The sequence below is a fragment of the Zosterops lateralis genome, assembly GCF_965231275.1.
Source record: "Zosterops lateralis genome assembly, chromosome: 20".
Lineage (NCBI taxonomy): Eukaryota > Metazoa > Chordata > Aves > Passeriformes > Zosteropidae > Zosterops > Zosterops lateralis.
The window spans coordinates 5,626,722-5,646,963 of NC_139780.1; the positions used below are offsets into that span (position 1 = coordinate 5,626,722).

Consider the following 20,242-nt stretch of genomic DNA (forward strand, 5'->3'; position numbering starts at 1 on the left):
AGGCGGGGAGGGGCGGGGCTTACCGGGCGGGGGCGGGGCTTGGCCAGCAGTAGAATGAAACGGGGCGGGGCACAGCGCGCGGAGAGGGGGCGGGGCTGTTTGTTATGGGCGGGAGGAATGGGGCGGAGCTTTGCCACGGAGGGGGCGGGGACAAGCACTCAGGAAAGGCGCCCTGAGGCGGGCGGGGGCGGGGCTTAGCGCAGGGCGGGGCCGTGTGGAGACGGCGGTCTCACCACGCCCTCAGGGGCGGGGCCCATCCCGCATCCCCCTCCCCGGGCAGCGTTTCCAGCCGGAGCGTTTATGCGGCGCGCGGGGAAGGGGCGCCGGGGCCGCCATGTCGCGCCTGCACCAGAGCAGGTCGGTGTTGGGGTCTGTGTGGGCACGGGGGTCTGTTCCCTCCCCACCCTGTCGGGGCTGCGCTGCGCGGGGCGGGGGCTCTCGAGAACTGGGGGCTCTGAGGGTTTGGGGGGTCTCGGGTTGCCTGTACCAACCGTGATGACGCCCGCTTCGGTCCCTTCAGGATCGCGGACTTCCAGGAGGTGCTCGGCGAACCCACGGTGGCTCTGAGCAAGCTCCGCGAGCTGTGCTTCAGCGGTGAGTGCGGCGGGGAGCGGCTCGGCTGGGGAGGGGGCTGCGGGCACGGCGGTGCCCGGGCTGGTGCCGCCCCACACGGGCTGTGCCCGGGGGAGGCACTGCCATAACCCCGGCAGCGTCCCCGGGGAAACTTCGTGCCCTGAGGGGAGCCGGAGTGTTGCCAGGCCTGTTTGTGAGGTGACATCAGCAACCCGCGGTGAGAGATGGGCTAACGTGGTTATTTCTCTGCCTGGTGTTCCGCAGGAATTCCCTTTGATGGTGGGCTGCGCTGCCTGTGCTGGAAGGTGGGTTTTGCTTGGGATGCTTTTCTTTCTCGCGAGTGATGCTTTCGGTTCATTAAGTACAAGTTGCGCTTTTTTGGCGGTTAAAGTTGTAAACAAACAAACAATAGATCCAGAGCTTAAAAGCCACTAGAAGTCAGCAGTAATTTGTGGAGATCAGCACTTTGCATGTGAACAGCCTCTGTTTTAAGCTAGCAGTGCATTTTGGTCAGGTTAGCTATTGATCAGTCTTACAAACTGTTCTGTGTTGAAAGCCAGTCCCTAAAATATTCCTGATTGTTGCTTAGCAAAGTACTTGGCTTTTGGACAGAACTCCCAGTATCTCCCAAGAGCCAGTTCAAGCCACTGTGTTTGCTTTGCTCATCTTGCAGGTGTAACAGCTCTTTGAATACTAATTCCTGTTCACCTGTTTCCTGTGCAGATACTCCTGAACTACCTCCCTTTAGAGAAAGCCTTATGGAGCTCTTTGCTGAAGAAACAGAGGTGAGGATGTTGGTACTTGTCCCTTTATTTCCAAAGATATCTGCAGAGGAGGAGAATAATCTTTAAATAATTAAGTACTTTCATAAAACAAATTGTTCTTGTGTGAAATGTGCTGTTCTCCCAGCTGCCTGGTGGACTGACCCCTTCAATTACACTGGAGAGAAAATGAGATGCCTTCTGGCTGAGCAGGGTGGAACAGAGACATCTGTTTGAGCTCTGTCTGTGTGTTCACCTTGACCTTATCTTCCTCATTGCAAATTCCTCTTTTCTTCTTTAAGGGATCTGTATTCCCAGTTCCTAAAAGAAATGATTATCCAGCCTGGGATTGCCAAAGCCAACCTGGGTGTTTCAAGGGAAGATGTGACCTTAGAAGATCATGTAAGTGTTGCTAAGCCTTTGTGCTGCAGAAAATTCCTTGGGGATTTTTCTGGCTCCCTGGGCTGCTCCTGGCTCTGTTCCCAACTGTTCTGCCCTACCAGAGGGAGGGATGGTTCCCAGGTGCCAGCCTGGCACTTTTGTCATGGTAGCCTTGAGTGTGAATTATTTTCCAAGCACCAATGGCTCTGTAGAGAGCTGTTTCCAGCTGTGCACTCCCTCCTCCTGCCCTTTGGGGCTGCCTCCCCAGGCTGTGGGTCTCCTAGTGAAAGGAGTGAACCTCACAAGAGGTTCCTGGAGCCATGAGATGCTCCTCTGGGAAGCTGGGTCCATGAGTGGATTCAGACCAGAGGATAGAAAAGAAGGAGAGTCAGGCTGGACTGTGGTGTGGTAGTCAGGAGAGTTGGTTATTTCTAATAATGTTGCTGGGCTGTTATTTTTTTAACAGACTACTTCCTGCATGCCTTGGCTTTCTCTTTTTCTGAAAGTGCTGTTAGGAGAGTGTATGTGGGAGGAGTGAGTGAAGTAACTGATCAGAAGAGACTGTAAAATGATACAGCTGCTCCCATGACCATTCTGAACCTTCACTCCCCTGCAGTCACCCAGCCCACTGTGATCTCTGGAGCCTTGGTGGTGTAAAACTGGCGTGTCTGTGAAACCACACAGGCAGGTCATAGTGATCTTTGAATCCCTTGGAATGTAGCTTGTTGCTTTCTTGGTTAGTTGTTAACTTTGTGTGGATCTTGGTGTAGAGAGAAGAACCACAACATCAAAGTACTGGGTGGGTGGATAACTCTTACCCCAAGTCCAAATACCATCTCCATGGTGGAGCTGAAATCAGGAATCTTGTTAACAGAGGGGAAAAAAACCCCAGCCTGATTTGGGAACAAACTCTTGAAGAGATGAGTGAAAAGGGATTGAAAATGTGACAGAAAAAAATGAAAAAATTACCCTGTTGTGCTCAGATTGTGCTGATGGCAGAGTGACAGCAGGAATGTTAAATCACTGTCTACTGAGGATTTTGGTATGTGTGAAACACACTTGTTCTGTTTCTGTTGTTTCCCTTTAGCCCCTCAATCCAAATCCAGACAGTCGATGGAACACATACTTCAAGGATAACGAAGTGCTCCTCCAGATAGACAAAGATGTCAGGTGTGTGAGGCTCACACTTCTGAACCCGAGAGGTTTGGTCAACAAACCGCACTTTGAAAACAAAGTTTAATATTAAACCCAGCCTCCCACTCAACGTGGGGCAGTACTTCCTTCTTGTCCCTGATTTCCTTGTGTGTCCATCCCAGGAGGCTGTACCCCGACATGGCGTTTTTCCAGCGCCCCACGGATTATCCCTGCCTGCTGATCCTGGACCCCCAGAACGAGTTTGAGACGCTGCGCAGGCGGGTGGAGCAGACCACGCTCAAGTCGCAGACGGTGGCACGGAACCGCAGCGGGGTGACAAATGTGAGCCCTGGCTCGGGGCTGTCCCTGTCACAGGGCAAGGTCTTGGGTTGGGAAGGGGAAGGGTGGTTCTTGGGCTGTTCTCTGTTTCTCTTTCTGTTTGTGCAGTGGAATTAAAGGAGCACCGCAGCAGATACTGAGCATTCTGGGGGCTGGACATTGTAGAACCAGTTGAAATGCCTGACAGACTGTAGGGGATAATAGGTGTATTTAGTTTTAAGGATTTTTTTTACCTGACTTCTGGTAGAATTTGGAGTCGCAAGTTATTTTATGCCTGACATACGCCTTCCCATATGGCAACAAAACACTAAAGGGTTGCTTTACTATGAATTTATTTCAAATTTCCATAGTTCTCCAGAACTGGATCTCAAACCTGAAACTAGCTGAGTATCTGAGAACAGCTGAGTATCTGTTAAAGCGTGTAGTGTCTTTCCTCTTTCATGAATGTGACAGCACACATGCTGTTGGGGAAGGTGGCTTCTCCCACAGCCATCAATACCCTTCCCTCATACTACTAACAAAGAAGTGGAACCGCTGTGGTTTTTACTGTGTGAGATCACGTGGTGCAATGATTCAGAGGGAACTGTGTGTTGCTGCACAGACTTTGTTCTTCAGGGACAGCCAGCACCAGGACTTCCCTGCCTGTGTGCTCCCAGAGTTGCTTGTCTTGCTTTATGTGGTATAAACCACAAGCCCAAATCTTTTGGGGAGCCTGTGTGTGTTAAAAGCCAAGCTTGGCACATGTGCTAAAGGATCTGTGCCAGTTGCATATCTTGATTCAGCCTTGTTTTCCAGGTGAGCTCCCCTCTCAAAAGCACCCCCAGCTCTCTGAGCGAGTACGAGGTTCTGCCCAACGGCTGCGAGGCTCACTGGGAGGTGGTGGAGAGGATCCTGTTCATCTATGCCAAGCTGAACCCTGGGATAGCCTATGTCCAGGGCATGAATGAGATCGTGGGGCCTCTTTACTACACCTTTGCTACAGACCCTAACAGTGAATGGAAAGGTGAGGAAGCCTATTGGCTGCTCAGCAGCGGCTGTGGTACTGGGACTTTGCTGCATGGCATGAGGCCTTTTGGGGAATTGGTAGGAGCTGAATGGGCTGGGAGTGATGAGGACATGAGAAGTGAGGATTTTTGAGCAATTTTTGTTTGTTTGTTAAACTCAAAATTCCCTTAGAAGCTCCTGTTTCCTTGTACTAAATATAGATGTTAAGGAAAAATGGAAAAGGAGGACTTTGCCTCTTGCTTCTGCTTCACAGGAGCTCTGAGAGTGTGTGCTGGTGGCAGATTATGTTCTTGGGCATAGATAACTGTTTTGTGACCTCATGTCATGAAGACCTTGTGCTGGACACAGGGTTAGTATCTGCAGTGGCTCTGCAGATATTTCTAGTTTTAAAAAAAGAAATATAAAAGTTTGTCTAGCCTTAATCCAGACCAAGCAAGCAAAGATCTGGTAGGATCTACTCCTCAAATCCAATACAGCAACCAGATTATGGAGCAAGGATAATTTTATAGCTCTGTATCTCTCTCAGTGAGGCTTCCTCTATTCTCCCATGTTCTTATTTTCTTTCCTCAGAACATGCTGAAGCAGACACATTTTTCTGCTTTACCAATCTAATGGCTGAAATTCGGGACAACTTCATTAAGAGCCTCGATGATTCTCAGTGTGGTATTACCTACAAAATGGAGAAGGTGTACTCCACCCTGAAGGAAAAAGATGTGGAGCTGTATTTGAAACTGGTGAGGAGCCAAATGTTTCTCTGGGTCTTGGGTGGGATGTGAGGAGTGGCTTAACAGTGCACATGAATGTCAGTTTTTGTTAAACTGTGCTTGAGCAGAACACAGAGAGTGTATGAAGGGCTTTGCCTGTGGGGCAGAGAGACTCTTATCTGTGAGCTGAAACAGCCTCTCCTTGTAGTGAGCCCAGAGTGAGCTGACACAGCAAGGCTTCCTCCCCTGCCTGCCTCTGAAAGCAAACTATGGTTGTTGCACAGCTGCCAGGTGGGAGTCTGAAGGGACTTGGCCAAGATCCTTGATCACCTGCATAGCTGGAACTGGAGTCTTTACTCTCTTGTAGAGATCAGTCAAAACATGGGTTTTGCTGTAGAGCTTTTCAGCATTCCAGGTTACAAAAATCGCTTCTGCTTTAAAGAGCAATCCAAAAAACATCCCCCACGCTGCAAACACACACTTCTATTGCCACTGGATGCCCTGACAGCACTGCCTTAAACTCCATGGAGCACATTCCAAAGGAGAAGTGAAATCCAGTGAGCTGGATGATTCCAAATTCTACTGTTCCCTTTCATCCAAAGGTTTTCAAGTGCTTTGCATTTGTGTGAGTTTTGTAGAACATGTAGAAGGCAGCTTTCATTATAAACATCATCAGTCTTAGAGTCCATTTGGCGTGAAAGTCCAGGGAGACTTTGGAAGGGAAAGCTATTCCTGTTACTGCAACCTTGAACGAATTACACTGAGATCTTTTTCTGTCTAGAAAAGTCAGGATATGTTTTTTTTATAATCCAGAAGATGGTTCGTCAGCACAGTGACACAGCCCACAGTGTTGGCTGGTAGCTGATTCAGTGGGGAGAAAAACTGCTTGATGTTTGGCTGGCAGGAAATGGTCTTGGCCATGCAGCAGCTGGTCCTTAGGAATATCGGCAGAATCCTGAACTTGTTTGACCTTGATTAAACTTATGCTACCTTAGATTTAACATTGGAAAACAGGAAAGCTTCAGGCTAAAGGTGCTTACAGCATGTTTTACTGACCATCAGTGTGAACCCCGTTACATCTTTGTTTCTCTTTGTGAATAGTAAACCTTTTGATAAATACAAGGGTTCTGGAAAGGAGAGGAAATCCTGACAAACAGTGCCTGTGCTAGCGGGGGAGGGCTGCAGCTTTGCAGATAAAATGCTGTTGAAATGGGAGCTTTAAAATTACTTGGCAGGTTTAATGGAACACAAATGGCGCCTTTAGGGGGAAAAGCTTCCTTTACTCCATGTTGTGGACAGAGGAGCATTTTCTGGCTTGGCTGTAGGTGTGGAGTGTGGCTGCACCGAAAATCTCTCAGTCAAGGCTGAATGGGAGAGTCTTCAAAGGATGCAGAGGTTTTCCTGCTGGTGCAGGATGAGCTGGGAGCTTAGAGCAGCGTTGGGGAGGAGACGGGGATGGAAACACGGGGCGCATCTCTTGCCTGTAGGGAAGTGGCCGGGAGCATGTATTCATTGTTTGCCTGGTGCCTGTCTGACAGCAAGAACAGAACATCAAACCCCAGTTCTTTGCCTTCCGCTGGCTGACGTTGCTCTTGTCCCAAGAGTTCCTGCTGCCAGATGTCATCCGCATCTGGGACTCGCTCTTTGCCGACGACAAGCGCTTTGATTTCCTCCTGCTCGTCTGTTGTGCCATGTTGACGTAAGTACACACACAGCCTTCCTCCTCTTCTCTTCCATGGATCCAGGAGTCTTCTGTAGGCATGTGTTAGGGCATCTGGTGAAGAGGTTACAGGTTTTAAAGTTTCTTTGTAAAGAGTCAAAACTAGCTGGAGTAATTTCCATCTTTCAGGCTCATCCGGGATCAGTTGATGGAAGGAGACTTCACTCTGAACATGAGGCTGCTACAGGTAAGAATTAGATAGAGTGGGTGCAGAGAGCAATTGGAAAAGCCTTAAAATAGTACTGAGAGAGGATGACAGTATGTGAGAGGGTGGGAGGGTATGCCTGGTTCAAGACAAGTACCACATTTGTGATGTTTGCATGCAGGAAAATCTGTAGGGATCTAACAGCACTCTCATTATTGGAAGTGGGAGTCTTTAGCACATGCATCCTTTCTACCCTAGAGAAAAATTATCATAGATTGGAGGTTTCTAATGTTCCATTGGTTTGCAAAAAAAATTTGAATAATTTCAAGCAAAGATGTGAAACCTTATGTAACACTGCCAAATTTTTTTGGCCAAAGGGTTTTGTTTAGTTCTGAGATCTGTGAAAGCCTTAGGTTGGAAACGCCTGCACTGCACAGTTGGATATCTCACGTTCTGCCAGTTCCTGCTTTGGGCTGTGCAAGATACTGGCTTTGATAAGGCTCTCTGGCAGGCCAGGTTACTGTGCCCTTGGAGGACAAAGTGGAAAAAAAAAAACCCAACAAAACTTCTGGAAGGGTAATGAGGTTTGATCGGTTACAAAACAGGAAACTGTAGCTGTTAAAAGAGTAACTGAACATGGTGTGTTATAATAGGCTAAGAACTTTGTTGTCATGGTTCGCCTTGCTTAAGTGAAACAATCTATATCAAGAATGCTGGGAAGTCACTAAAATCCTTTTGTTTCTTTGCCATAGGATTATCCTATCTCTGATGTTCATCTGATTTTGAAGAAGGCAAAGGAACTTCAAGATTCCAAATAGTCCGTGGGCCTAACAAAAGTTGTCAAAGAACTGTGTGGCAGTGGATCCTGGGAGATGGCCCCTTGCAGTGTGGTGCACTAAAGCTCCTACTGGTCTCTGCAAGGCTTCAGGTTTTGTTAGGGTTACTGGCCCCCTTGAAGATTTCCTTCTACTCTATTTATTAGGTCAAGGACTGATTACTTCCCCATCTACTTGGGTCCTGCACTCCAGATTTTTCCACATCTCAAATGCCTCTTTGCTGCCAAAAGCAGTTCTTTGTATCTTTTTTAATGACTTTGAGTTTGGGGAGAAATAAACCTTCTGTCTGCATATCCCTGAAGGGATGGACTCCTGTATGGTGGAAGTAAGACACGGAGTAACTTCTGATGGGGAACGGACAGTGAATGTTGGTGGGTGAGGATAGAAGGATCTTTCTCTTGTGAATAGAATGTATTCCAGTGAAGTCACACATTCTGCCATTGAAGTAGATTCTGGATTCTCCTCCCTTGTGTCTGCACTTGGCCATCCCTGAGGCCTGTGAAGAAGAAGATTGCATCACTTTGTGGTGAAGTCACCTGGCAGTTTGCACTCCTTTGACTGGGAAAGAGACTTGGGAAGCTGAGGTGGGAGGACACGGTGACAGCTGGTGGCTTTGTGCACTCAAACTGCCTGAATCCAGAACTGCCTTATCCACGAGGTCTCATTGAAAGCAAGACTGGTGGTTTTAATCCCCTGGTGAAGTGTAGTTCCAAGTCAAGCCTTACTACGCACAGCCTTAGAGCAGGATTGTTGCTGCAGGGAGGCCTCATGCTGCTCTGAACTGGAGCATATCCAGCTACAATCAGGATTCTGAAACACGAGAAATGGACACCTAATCATGTGCAATGAAGACAGATGTATTTAGGGGCTTATACAGGCACAGAACTGGAGTTTTCTGCCTCAGTGGCTTAAATAATACTACTCGCATTAAGGTCTGGTCACAGTAACCTTGCTGTTGTCTCACAGTACTTCTTGCCAGGAAGAGACAGTTCTGATCTGCACTAAGAGTCCCTGTCTAGCACAATCCAGCAGGCACACAAGCATCTGCCACGAGCTGGCTGCTGGGGCTGATCCACTGTTCTGTCCTGGTCCTGTTGGAGTCACAGTCACAGCTGGACACTTAATCCTCCTGAGAGGAAAACTGCTGCACTTCAGATACGGTCGAGTGGGCTCAGGTGAACAGGGACTGAGACAAACCACGGGGAGAACTGCTGACCTGCCACAGTGTTGACTTGAGCAGAAACCTAATCCTCAGAGACAGGAACTGCCAGCACCCAGGTGCATGCAGAAGCTCTTGAGTGAACACTAATCCAACATGCTTTTCCCTTTCTTTCTGTGCTGTGCTGGCTCACCTCTGCTGTTGGACACTGCAGTTTTTGGTATTTATCAGTGTTGATTTGTTAAAGGTCAGTCAGTCTTTGTAAGATCTGCTTAAGCTGCTGCTGGCCTAGACTTGCCCTAGCAGGAGGGATGCTGGCAGCCTTCAGCTCTTTTTACTGGTGTTATTTCCTTCACTGAAGGCCTTCACAGGCTGCTGTAATTCTCACCAAAGTGTGTGGGGAGATGGCAGGACAGGCTGGTGCACGTACCCATGTTCTTATTGGCAATCCCAAGCAATCCCTGCCTCTTGAAAAGATGCTCAAGTACCACTTGTGCAGCCATGTGTTGCTGCTGTGTTGCAAGAGCAATTTAAGGTTGAAAGCAATCTGTAATTAATACCTGTGGCAAGAGTATCCCTCTCTGCTGCAATCTTTTCTTGAGGGTATAGTTTTCCTCCAAGAAAAATGGAACAGACCAGGATAAGAGTGTGATGAAACATCTGCTGTAGCCACTGAATGGGTGTTTCTGAGCTGTTGCAGGTGGCATTAAGTCTCAGCCCTTGGGTACCTGCACTAGGGAGGCTGTTGGACAGACTTATGTGGTGAAGAGCTACCTGGGAGGTTGTCTACAAACGTAGAACCAGAGGGTCCCACTCTTAGGCACAATTGTACCTGTTCCAAACACTTCTGCCTCAGAACTGCTATAAATACTGCTGTAGCTTTCCCATTCCATGCACAAACTCTGCTCTCATCTCCCTGTATACCTGTGCTGTTCATTTTGGGTTCCCCTGGCACGTGCAGGGTTTCCTTATGCTGGAATTTCTCACTGGCAGCAGGACCATCCATGAGTGTTCCTGCTCTGAGCAGCTGGAACCTGAGACAGCAGCAGGCAGATCAGGATGTAAGCATTACTTGGAGATGAACTTCTGCACGTTTTCAGCATAGCTTTGGGCCCTGAGAGTGACCATCCTGCTTGAGGAGGGCACAGGGGAGGTGGCAGTGCAGGTGTTGTGCTGTCTTGTCCTCCCTTAGGTGTCCAGGGGCTGTGTTACGTCACCTTGCTTCAGGGGGTGACAGTGAATGCCTTTGAAAGGAGTTTGCAGTCGTTTAAAGGGATGAGAGATTTGGCTGCTGGAAAGGATCTCTGGGGTAAATTCTGTAGCCTTATCCAGACTATGGCTGCCAAACCTATTGAGTTCTTTGGGGAGAGCTTACAGCAACTTTGAAACGTCCAGACAGGCTGTTCCGTGCATAAAAAGCTGTTTTATATTCCTGCTTATTTCCTTCCTGTGTGGTAAAACTTCTGCTGTTGAAAGGAGTGGTACTTTTCCTTGTCTTGGGACATCTATTTCTTTATTCCAAGACTTTCTCCTTTCTTTAAGAACAAAACCAGGTTTTCTGAGGGAACAAAAAAAAAGTCTTAACCTTTTACCAGCTTTTGAATGTCCTCATGTTTCCCTTGGCTTCATTCCTCAAAAGTTTTTGGTGATTTATTTTTTGTTGTTCTTGAAGTGAGATGATACTTAACTGGTGTTTCCTCTCTTGTGTTGCCAAGTAACACCTGCTCCGGCCTTGAGATGCTTCTGCTTCTGGTTTCTTACAATCCTGACCTGCTGAAAGAGCTGATCTTTGGGGTGGGAGGTGTTAGTCTGGGGTGCTTAGGGGACCCATTCTGTCACAGGGACTTGAACAGAGGATGTTTAAACAGCTCTTAGCCCGTGTTCCTTCCAGGCAGGACTACTGCCAGACGGGAAAGGGAAATCACCTTCAGCTGGGAGGGAAAACAGGACACTCCTGGATGTGGGAAGAGGAGGTCTGCTCTACCTGCACCTCGCTGCAGTTCAGGCTTTGTAGGACTTTGTGGCTTTGCCAATGAGGTGCATCAAGTCACTAGTGGTGGTCATTCAGGAGACTGATTTTGAGTTTGAATTTTGTGGCCTGACCTAGAATTATTCACACTTTGGCACTGAGCAGAATGGAGACCAGAAGTTGTTTTGGGGGAGTCCGAGGTGTCTGGGAATCAGAGGCTGGTTGTCCTTAAGTAATGTCAGTGACTGTTTTAGCTGTTTGGAGCAGTGCTCAAAAATGCCCTTTCCCCAAAGAAAGGAACAGATAACATCTTTTTATTCCACTTTGTTTGGGAAGAACTGCCAGAAAAGGGTGTAGTGAACATTTCATCACTCTAAAACTCTTTTTTTTTTTTTTTTTTTTTTTTTACGCTTCTTTTTTCAAACACTATTTTTTGTGACGTTTCCTTTAACTAAACGGATGTCTGTGCAAACCTCTCCTGTCGGTGGGAGTTGGGGCTGCTCCAGGTGTGAGAGCAGCACAGCGAGCTGCGGGCAGCCCGGCTTTTCCACCGCCATCTCCTTTCCGCGATGGTTCCGCTTTGCCTTCTGCAGGAACACCTGGCACGGGCGCGTCCCCGCCTCGCCGAGCGCGGTGTCCTTGTGCCCCGTGTCCGCGGGGCCGCGCCCCGGGATGGCGGCGCGCCCGCCGTTCACCCTGTGCGCGCTCCCCCTTAAAGCGGCGATGCCGCCGGCGCAGCGCGGCCGCCCGGGGCTCAGGCGCGGCCCGTTTAAGGGTGGGCCGGGCCCGGCGGAGGAGCGGCCATGCTGCGGGCCCGGTGGGTGCTGCCGCTGGCGGTGGGCGCGGGGCTGGGGGCGGCCCTTGCGCGCCGGGAGCCCCGGGAGCCTCGAGAGCGAGGCGATGCGGCCGAGGGGCTGCTGGCCTGCCTGCCCGTGCTGCCCGCCGTGGCAGCGGCCGGCCTGCCCGCGCCGCCGGGCTCGGGGCGCACCGAGCTCAGCAAGTACGGGCTGCCCGGGCTGGCGCAGCTGCGGAGCCGCGAGTCCTACGTGCTGTGCTACGACCCGCGGAGCCGCAGCGCGCTCTGGGTCATCGAGCAGCTCAACCGGGACACGCTCAGCGGCGCTTCGGACCGCGCCGCCTGCGACTTCCAGGAGGACGACTCGGTGCACGAATATCACCGCGCCACCAACGCCGACTACCGCGGCAGCGGCTTCGACCGCGGGCACCTGGCCGCCGCTGCCAACCACAGGTGGAGCCAGAAGGCCATGCGGGACACCTTCTACCTGAGCAACATCGCCCCGCAGGTACGGCCCGTTCAAGGGCAGACGCTGCTCCCTGCGGGAATCTCCCGGGAGTGTCGCTGTGTGTGTGCCTGCAGCAGCTCAGGCAGAGAGAGGGGCCAAAGTGACTCGGAGGTGCCGTATTCCTGTTAAATTGAACAATAGGGATCCTGCAAATGCACCTGCCTGTGCGTGCCTCTCACGCTATGAAAGAGAGACCCCGTTCAGTGCAGCTCCTGTCAGGAGCAGAATTAAATAGGTAGATGAACACTTACAAAAATTACAGCCTTAGGCAATGGGTTCTGTCCTGGGTGTGCAAACCAGGCCCAAAGCAGAGGTGATAGTGGAGATCTCCTATGGAAAGTGCTTGGGGCTCTGAGATGTGTTACAGAAAAGGCAGGTGGGGTGACTGAACAGTGAGGAAATAACCCAGCAACTGACTACTGGTTGTGTTTCTAGAATCCTCATTTAAACCAGAATGCCTGGAATAACCTTGAGAAGTACTGCAGAAGCTTGGCAAGAAACAACAGGAATGTCTACGTCTGCACAGGACCCCTCTTCCTTCCCAGGTAAACACGAGGCCTGAGCTGTGCTGGCAAAGGAAAACAGAGGCTGAGGGACCAGACAGGAGGACTCTCCTAAGGGCCCTCTCAGTAGGTGAGACCAGCTGTGCACAGAGGTTCTGTGGAAAGGTACCTCATTAGAATTAGTTTATGCATTTCCCATTCAGATGATTATTTCATAAATCAAGCAGGATTCTTGAGCTGCAGTATAGCCAGCTTGTTTTTGTTTGTAGCCCTTAACAATTCAGTAGATTAGCTGATTACCAGATTACACTGCACACCCCATGCCTGCAGAGTAAAGCTTTCAGGTTCAATGTCATGGACTGCTTCTCCACTTAAGGACATGACTGTTTTCAAAGGTCTCCCTCCACATAGCACCAAAGAGCAGCTGTCTCCTGTTGAGATCTCTTCAGCAGCAGGAAATAGCTTGGAAAGTCTGATAAAGAGAGCCAGCAGGGAGGGGACTGGGGAGTAGCCCCAATGCACAGCCCACCTCACCATGTCACACAGCCTCTGCCCCAGCTATGGTTTACAGCCCTGTTGCAGGAGCAGAGCTGCTGCCTGCTGTGAGTGGGGGCTTAGGGGGTGTTGGAGGACTGAGGGGGTGGAGTGACACCAAACTAGGAAATAACCTGGGATGTTGCTGTTGGTGCAGGATGGAGGCTGATGGGAAGATGTATGTGAAGTACCAGGTGATTGGGAAGAACAACGTGGCTGTCCCCACCCATTTCTTCAAGGTGCTCATCTTGGAAAAGGAGAGTGGGGAGATTGAGTTGCGCTCCTACGTGATGCCCAACAGCCCTGTGGATGATAAAATCCCCCTGGAACGGTTCCTGGTTCCCATCGAGAGCATTGAGCGAGCCTCAGGGCTCCTCTTTGTCCCAAACATCCTCAGGAGAACAAGTAACTTGAAAGCCATCACAGCTGGAAAGCACTGAACTCTGACTAGAACAAATCCAGGTAACCCCTGGCAAGGGACTGGCAGTCACCTGCAGAATCATAGTTCCTTGTACAGTTGTAAATGTGGGAATGAAGATTCAAACCTGTGCTTCTCTCTGTCCTTCCCCTTGAGTCTAACTGAAATACAGACACACAACAGGTCTTCAGAGTGGTCCTGGCAGGAGGCTCAGGGGCACCTGGCACTGTAGCAGCTCTCTAGGATGTGCCCCATATCCACTGCTGCCTTGGGAGTTGTGTGAGGCTCGTTCAGGCATAAAGGGAAGTCACTGTTGCTGTTTAGCAGGGAAGGAGGGGAGCAAGATGGGAGCCAAGGGAGGAGAGAAGTTCCTGCCTTCCTGAGGCCAAAGAACTGTACAATTGTTTTCTTTCAGAAGATAGTTTTAGCAGTAAAGCTTTGAACACCCATGGTATTGGTTGTTTCTTATCTGCTCTCACCAAAGCTCTGAATATCTCAGCAGGAGGAGGGGAGGATGGAGCCAACTTTTCCAGCTGCTTTCCTGCCTGAGCTCACTGTAGGCAGAGCTTAAGGCAATCACAGATGGAACCAGACTGTAATGAGATGATGTGTTTTAGTGCTGAGGCTCAATTGAAGCTCCAGCCCTTCCTGCTGTTGGGAAAAGATGAAGCCTTGAAGGGGGGCTGAGGGAAGTCAGGCTGAGGCAGGAACAGCTTCTTGGCATAAGGATAAAGTCTAACTTCACTTCAGTCTGTAGGCCACATTGCTCCAGAGGCAGTGAGTTGCCTACACCAAGACACACCTGGATTTCACAGCATCTGAGGTTCCATACTGCTTTATTCGTGCCCGAGGTGTCTGAGGGGCCGAGACCAAGTCTGCTGCCAGGCTTGTGCCAGCTGCTGGGAAGCAGCAACCAGCCCTTGGCTGGACCATGCGGGCAGGAGGGCACAGCCCTACTGCTCCCAGCAGCAGTGAATGCCTGGCTGGGCAGCACTGCCAGCTCCAGTCACTGTGCTTTGGTCCCACCAGGCTCCTGGAGTCACTTGCCCAGCACCCCACTTGAAGAGCTGCCTCCCCAAGGGCAAGGTCAGTGGTTTCCCTTCTCAGCTGTCTCTGGGTTTCTTCACAGCCTTCTCAATGTGTGGCCTCAGTGCAGACAGAGAGATCAGCAGTGCTTCCTGCAGCAGGGGCAGGCCAGTCAGAGCACACCTGAGCTCTGTGTCACTGTCACAGGCAGACACAGCCCTGCCCTGGGCACACCCAGCCCCATCAGCCTCACCTCTGTCCGGATGGTTCTGCTGCCTTGGCTGGGACATGTGTTCAGGTAAAAATCAAACAACACACTTGGGTCGGTGACCTCCAGGTTTGGGTCCACATCAAGCCCAGCTTCCAAGCCCTCAAGGCCTCCAAATACAACAAGGGCATGCCTGGGGAGAGCACAAGGACAGGGTGAGAGGGCAGACTGCCCAGCTCTGGGTCCAAGCTCCTGTGTGTAGCTGAAGCAGGGAGCTGTGCCTGTTGTGGATGGTGCCCAGGGCAGCTGCCTCCCCGCCAAAGCCCCAGGACATCTGGCCAATGTGACACTCCCCGTTACCAACTCCAGAGGAAGAGGAAAGAACTGGCTTTGTTCTGGGGTATTTCCCCCTCCTCTGCTGCTTGCACCAGCCTCACTGGGAGCTCTTGAGTGGGGCCAAGCAGGCAGGACACAAACCTGAAGGAGGGCAGAGTGACCTGGTCCACGGAGCTGCCTCGTTCTGAGGTCCCAATAGAGAGATCATAGCCTTCCTTGAATGGGCAATCAGAAAAGACAGCACCTGGGAAACAGAGTTTGGGGGTATTACTGCCATGTCGTCACCCCTGTGCCTTCTGGACATGCTAAAACACCTTGTGGTTAAGTGGTGGCAGCAGCAGGAGTTGCTTTCAGTGCCAAAAGTGCATCTGGAGACAGAATGACTCCTTATTCCCACAATTCTGTCGCTGCAAGCATCTCCCGCATCCTTTTCCTCAAAGCTCAAGACAGGTGCCAGGAACCATCCTCTAACAGCTTACAGTCTTCCTACAAGTTCCAAGCAACCAAAAGCTAGGAAAAGAATTTTCCAGGGCTCTTGAATTCAAATTCCACTGCTGGCTCTGATGTGAATGAGTGGGATGTAGTTATCAGGAAATAGAGAAGGGCACTAATTCATCTCTTGCTGTTGTGCAGCCATTTGGAGCAATGGTGAGTGGAGGTTACAGTGGAGGGTGACTGGGGTGGTTCACGCCTTGTTTCAGCCCTAAAATCTGACTGCCACATGGCTGCTGGCTGCACGTGTAAGCCGCCCTTCAGATAAGGAGATTTCTAGGAAAGAGATGTGTGCAGTCAGGAGGCCTCCAGACAGGTGTGGAAGGCCAGGCAGAGAATCTCTGTGGATACTCACTCAAGCAGGAGGCCAGGCGGACGTTGTAACCCCAGTACAAGCCTGAGACTTCCCGGGGGTGCTGCGAGGACACCACTATGCCTTTCCGCACTTTGGCTTCTGAAAGAAAACAAAGAGGTTTAACAGCCCCTGTGATCTGGTGAGATTTGACCAGCCACAGCCAGCAGCTTCTCCTGGAACAGGACACTGACTGGGTGCGCAACATCACCCTCTCTTTTTCCAGAATGTGAAAAAATATTCTGGAAATTCAGTGAGTTCTGGAAAGCCTGTGAGTGTGTTTGGGCTGTTTATTGCTGGTCAAAGAGCTGACAGATCTTCCCAGTTATCAAGTGAGGCATGGTAAGGGGGTTACTAAATTTGTGTACGGAGTGAAGGGAACATGCAGAACTGTTGGATACCTTCAAACCTGTCACATGGAAGGAGCAGGTCCTGCAGGACTGAAGCTTACAGATGCTACTGGAGCCATGGATTACCTGGATTCTGGGGCTCCTCCAGGCGCACGGTGACTCGCAGACCAGGGTTCAGCTGTTTGTCAATCTGCACCTCCTGCAGTGACAGTCACCATCAGCACCAGACATTCTGGAAGGACTGGGGAAGGTGGGGAAGGAAGGGAATCCTTTGAGGAAGTGGGGGTCTGTTCTGGCCTGGAGCTGGAATGAGGAGCTCTGTGTGTGGCTCGGGGGCTTGGCCATCAATCTGAAGCTTATTTTGCTACTCAAAGGTTCAGCTGCAGCAGTAAAGCAATGATCTGCTGGAATGTGCAGGGCTTGGGAAGCCACAAATGTTGCCATGGCAGAAGGGACAAGACAGCAACAGCCTTAAACCCCCTGCCAGCTCACTGCAGCCTTCAGGAACCCAGCAGCACCCACCCTGCCTGCTTCAAATCTGCCAGAGACACAAGGGAAGTTGTTTTGGCACCTGTGGGTAACAGACACACCTTCCTCATCCCACAGTTAACAAAAGAGCCTCTGCCTGGCTTTGCTGGCCGGTCCAGCACGACTCCCTCCCTGTACTCCAAGTCCTCGTCCACCCGCATGTGGTGGGGGCTGTCCAGGGGATTCAGCAGCCCTAGAACAGCAGGGAGCAAAGAGGTGCTGGGGGGAAAACACAGCTGGAGGTGCAGGTGTTCCCCTGCTCCTTCCCTCTCAGTGCTGAAGTAGGGAAGAGTCCTGGCTGTCCCACATACAATGAGTGAGAGCTCAGGAAGGAGAGAGACAAAGGCATCTTACCTGCAAACTTCAGATCCTCATGTTTTGGAAAAAAGGATTTCCTCAAGTACCTGTCACCAGAGAAAGACGAAATGCAAAAAGGTGTTTTTATGGAATCTGGATCTCAGTTCTAGCCCTGTTTGACTTAAAGGAGCAGAGTATAAAGAAAAACAAACTTACTGAGGGCACTCCAAGTACTGCAGGATCCGAGCCAACTGCACACAAGCCTTGCCTTTCTTCCCAATTCCTTTAAAATCCCCCTCCACACTCCTGAAAGTGAAAGCAAGCAGCTTGTTAACTCAGCATTAGATTGGTCAGGTCTCCAGAAAACCAAGCCTTGCTTCTTAATCTGACAATAGCAGCACCTCCCTCCACTCTAACCCTTTTAAGAGGGCTGCTCCAGAGGCAACCTGGAACTCTCTCAATCAATAAACTCTCTCAATAAATCATCCTTGAAACTCTCTCCATAAGCCAAGTATCTTTTCCAGTTTTGTTTTTTGATCTTTATATATTAATATGATTTGTCAGTCGGATGCTCCAGGATTGCATGGTTTGGCCAATTAACTCAGGTAGAGGTCCAAGTGAAAAACTGAAGGATAGCAAAGCATCTTCTATAAGGATACAGGCCATGTCCTGTCCCTCCACAGAAAGGTTTAAGGCTACAAGAGAACTCGTTGCTTTGTCAACCCCGTGCTGGGATAAATGATCTGAGCTGCCAGGGCAGTTTAGGAAACACCTTTTTCCCTGGGGTATAGTGGTCCCAGTAGTCCTGGCACTGGGGAGAAGTAAATGCAGTTCCTTTTTGGCTTTAGCTTAATAAGAGTGAAGGAACAGAAAGCTGAGAGAAAATACTGTGCAGAACAAGATAGCTCTTCCTTCAGAGAATTACAGCATGGCCTGGGTTGGAAGGGAACTTAAAAGATCATCTTATTCCACCTCCTGTTGTGAGCAGGGACATCTTCCACTATCCCAGTTTGCTCCAAGCCCTGTCCAACCTGGCCTTGGACATTTCCAAGGATCCAGGAACAGCCACATCTCTGGGAAAGTTCTGCCAGAGCCTCACCACCCTCACAGGGAGGAACTCCTTCCTAAAAATCTAAGCATACTCTTCTTCATTCTTGGCCTTACTGTCAGAGTCTGTCCAAGGATGTGATATGCCTCACAACTGTCTCCAGTGATTGAGGTACTGAGACCCCAGACTCTGAAAGGAGCCCCTGGCCTGGCTGAGGTGGAATGTTTGCCAAGTCTCAGAGGACTGGTGTGCATCTCCATGAGAACGGAGTGCGAGAACAATGGAACTAGTCACAGTGGACTGAGCCAAGGCTGCCTGTCCAAACTGGTCTGTCTGTACCAGAGGTACAGCTTGCAGCTTGTTCCTGAGCACCACCCTCAACACAGGTGGTTCCTGCCTTGGCTCTGTGCCCCTCACTCTGGTTCCCTTTGGCTCTGTGCCCCTCGCTTTGGTTCCCACCTTGACCAACCCATAAAACTCTGGAGATCCCACTCACTTTTGTGATCACCCCACTGGAGAAGATCATGTCTATAGGCATTTCTAGGCCTCAAGGACTTGTCCCTCCACGTTGGCAGCTATAATCCCCTTCCCTCTTTCTCTCTCTTTCTTACTATTCTCTATTTTCTCTCCCCACTATCACATTTGTTGGCACTAACTAAAGGTGCATTTTTGTTTAAGTGAACTGAGTTGTCCCTGCTGTGTCTTTTGCGCTCTGAGATCCCTAAAACGAACCATCAGGTTCCCCGCACGTATTTGCAGACCCCGGCACTGACCTCACATCCTCTCCGTGCTCATCAAACACCACGACCTCGTCGACACAGAAGATGGTGCAGGCGCGGGCGATCTGCCCCGCCAGGTACGAGCGCAGCTCCGGCGACTGCGCGTTGTTCAGGATGGAGCCGGGCAGGGCCACGCTCAGCGTGTGGTGACGGCCTGGGGAGCACAGACATGACAGAGTCATGGCCTGACAGCCCATGTGCAGCATCACGTTTACTGCTCCAGCTGAGCCTGAGCTGCGGGAAAAGCAGCTTCTGTTTCTTAGTTTAATCACAGGTTTTTCTCTTAGGAGAGATGTCTAGTGCAGTGGTTGCACTGGAGTTCTGGTGTGCTGCTAGAGTAGTGCAGTGTTCGTGCCTGTTTGGGCGTGTGGACTGATCCACACAGGATCTATGCAGTAACACCTTTCCTATCGACAGGTAACACTGACTGCCTTTTAACAGCCACTTTTTCTAGCACTTTCCACCCAGGTTTCCCCCCTGGGTCACAGCGGCATCACCTCTGTCTTCCTTCTGTTCCTCCTGCGTCTGGGCTTGTTGTTCTGCCAGCTCTCGCATCCGCTGTTTCTCCAGTTTCTTCAGCAGCTTCAATTCCTTCCATTTCTTTGTCTCTGCTTTCCCTGGAACGGAGAACAACGCCTGGCGTTAAACACCGCGCCGTGACCGGTCCGAGCGACGCCGGCCCCCTCATGTGCCCAGCCTTCCTTACTCTCCTGCTTCCAGCGCCGCCAGTCCACCTTCCTGTCCTCAACCTACGGGGGACAGAACACGTTACCGGCCGCGCTCCTCTCGGCACGCCCCGGGCTCCCCTCGGCACGCCCCGGGCTCCCCTCAGGGTGGCGGGCTGGGCCCGGGGCGCCCCTGCCCACCTGCGAGCCCTTGGACCGCTTCCCCACGCTGCTCTCTGTGTCCGCCATCTTCCCCGCGCCGCCGGCCGCGCCCCCGCACCGCTGATTGGCCGGAGGGTGCGGGCCCCGCCCACAGCGGGGAGGAGCCCGAGGTCACGTGGTCGGTGTTCAGCCGGCCGCGCGGCAGCGGAGCTAAGCAGGGTCGGTCCCGATCCGCGGGCGGAGGGGTGACCCTTGGGGACAGGGGAGAGCGGGGGCAGCCCGGTGCGCCGAGAATGATCTCAATTCCCATGTGTATATGGCTATGTGTGTTGTAACATCTGGGTACTTGCGCGTGTCTTTGCACAAGCCCTGTGTGCGTTCTGGACCGTGAGTAGATGCACCCTGCCCTTTGCGGGTTGTGTCATGGCCTCGATAAGAGCCCACACATGTGGGGGTGTTGCAATTAATCTTCACGTTAACAATCTAATTGCACGGTTCTTTCTCTGTTTCAGCG

General features: G+C 51.0%; 3 protein-coding genes across 4 annotated transcripts; 2 read left to right on the forward strand and 1 right to left on the reverse strand.

The window, feature by feature from the left end:
• The first annotated feature begins 250 nt into the window (after positions 1-250).
• TBC1D13 (TBC1 domain family member 13) lies at positions 251-10,493 on the forward strand. Its single transcript, XM_083875940.1, has 12 exons — positions 251-357; positions 521-594; positions 838-878; positions 1,297-1,358; positions 1,637-1,736; positions 2,803-2,885; positions 3,032-3,191; positions 3,984-4,191; positions 4,764-4,927; positions 6,436-6,596; positions 6,747-6,804; positions 7,515-10,493. Exons 1-12 carry the CDS (start codon positions 335-337, stop codon positions 7,578-7,580), a joined length of 1,200 nt encoding a protein of 399 aa, XP_083732066.1. The 5' UTR covers positions 251-334; the 3' UTR covers positions 7,581-10,493.
• A 127-nt stretch (positions 10,494-10,620) lies between these two features.
• On the forward strand, positions 10,621-13,513 carry ENDOG (endonuclease G). Its single transcript, XM_083875943.1, has 3 exons — positions 10,621-12,030; positions 12,466-12,575; positions 13,225-13,513. Exons 1-3 carry the CDS (start codon positions 11,530-11,532, stop codon positions 13,505-13,507), a joined length of 894 nt encoding a protein of 297 aa, XP_083732069.1. The 5' UTR covers positions 10,621-11,529; the 3' UTR covers positions 13,508-13,513.
• Positions 13,514-14,551: 1,038 nt separating this feature from the next.
• Positions 14,552-19,840, reverse strand: LOC310917561 (putative methyltransferase C9orf114 homolog). Of its 2 annotated transcripts, XM_083875942.1 has the most exons (12): positions 19,768-19,840; positions 19,608-19,650; positions 19,399-19,518; positions 18,896-19,055; positions 17,291-17,380; positions 17,132-17,181; positions 16,840-16,970; positions 16,376-16,448; positions 15,903-16,001; positions 15,197-15,299; positions 14,765-14,912; positions 14,552-14,663 (listed from the first exon to the last, which is right to left on the reverse strand). In XM_083875942.1, exons 1-12 carry the CDS (start codon positions 19,813-19,815, stop codon positions 14,589-14,591), a joined length of 1,140 nt encoding a protein of 379 aa, XP_083732068.1. In that variant the 5' UTR covers positions 19,816-19,840; the 3' UTR covers positions 14,552-14,588. The 2 variants fall into 2 exon arrangements, with proteins under 2 accessions (XP_083732068.1, XP_083732067.1); XM_083875941.1 differs by having other exon boundaries at positions 14,567-14,912.
• Positions 19,841-20,242: the final 402 nt, after the last annotated feature.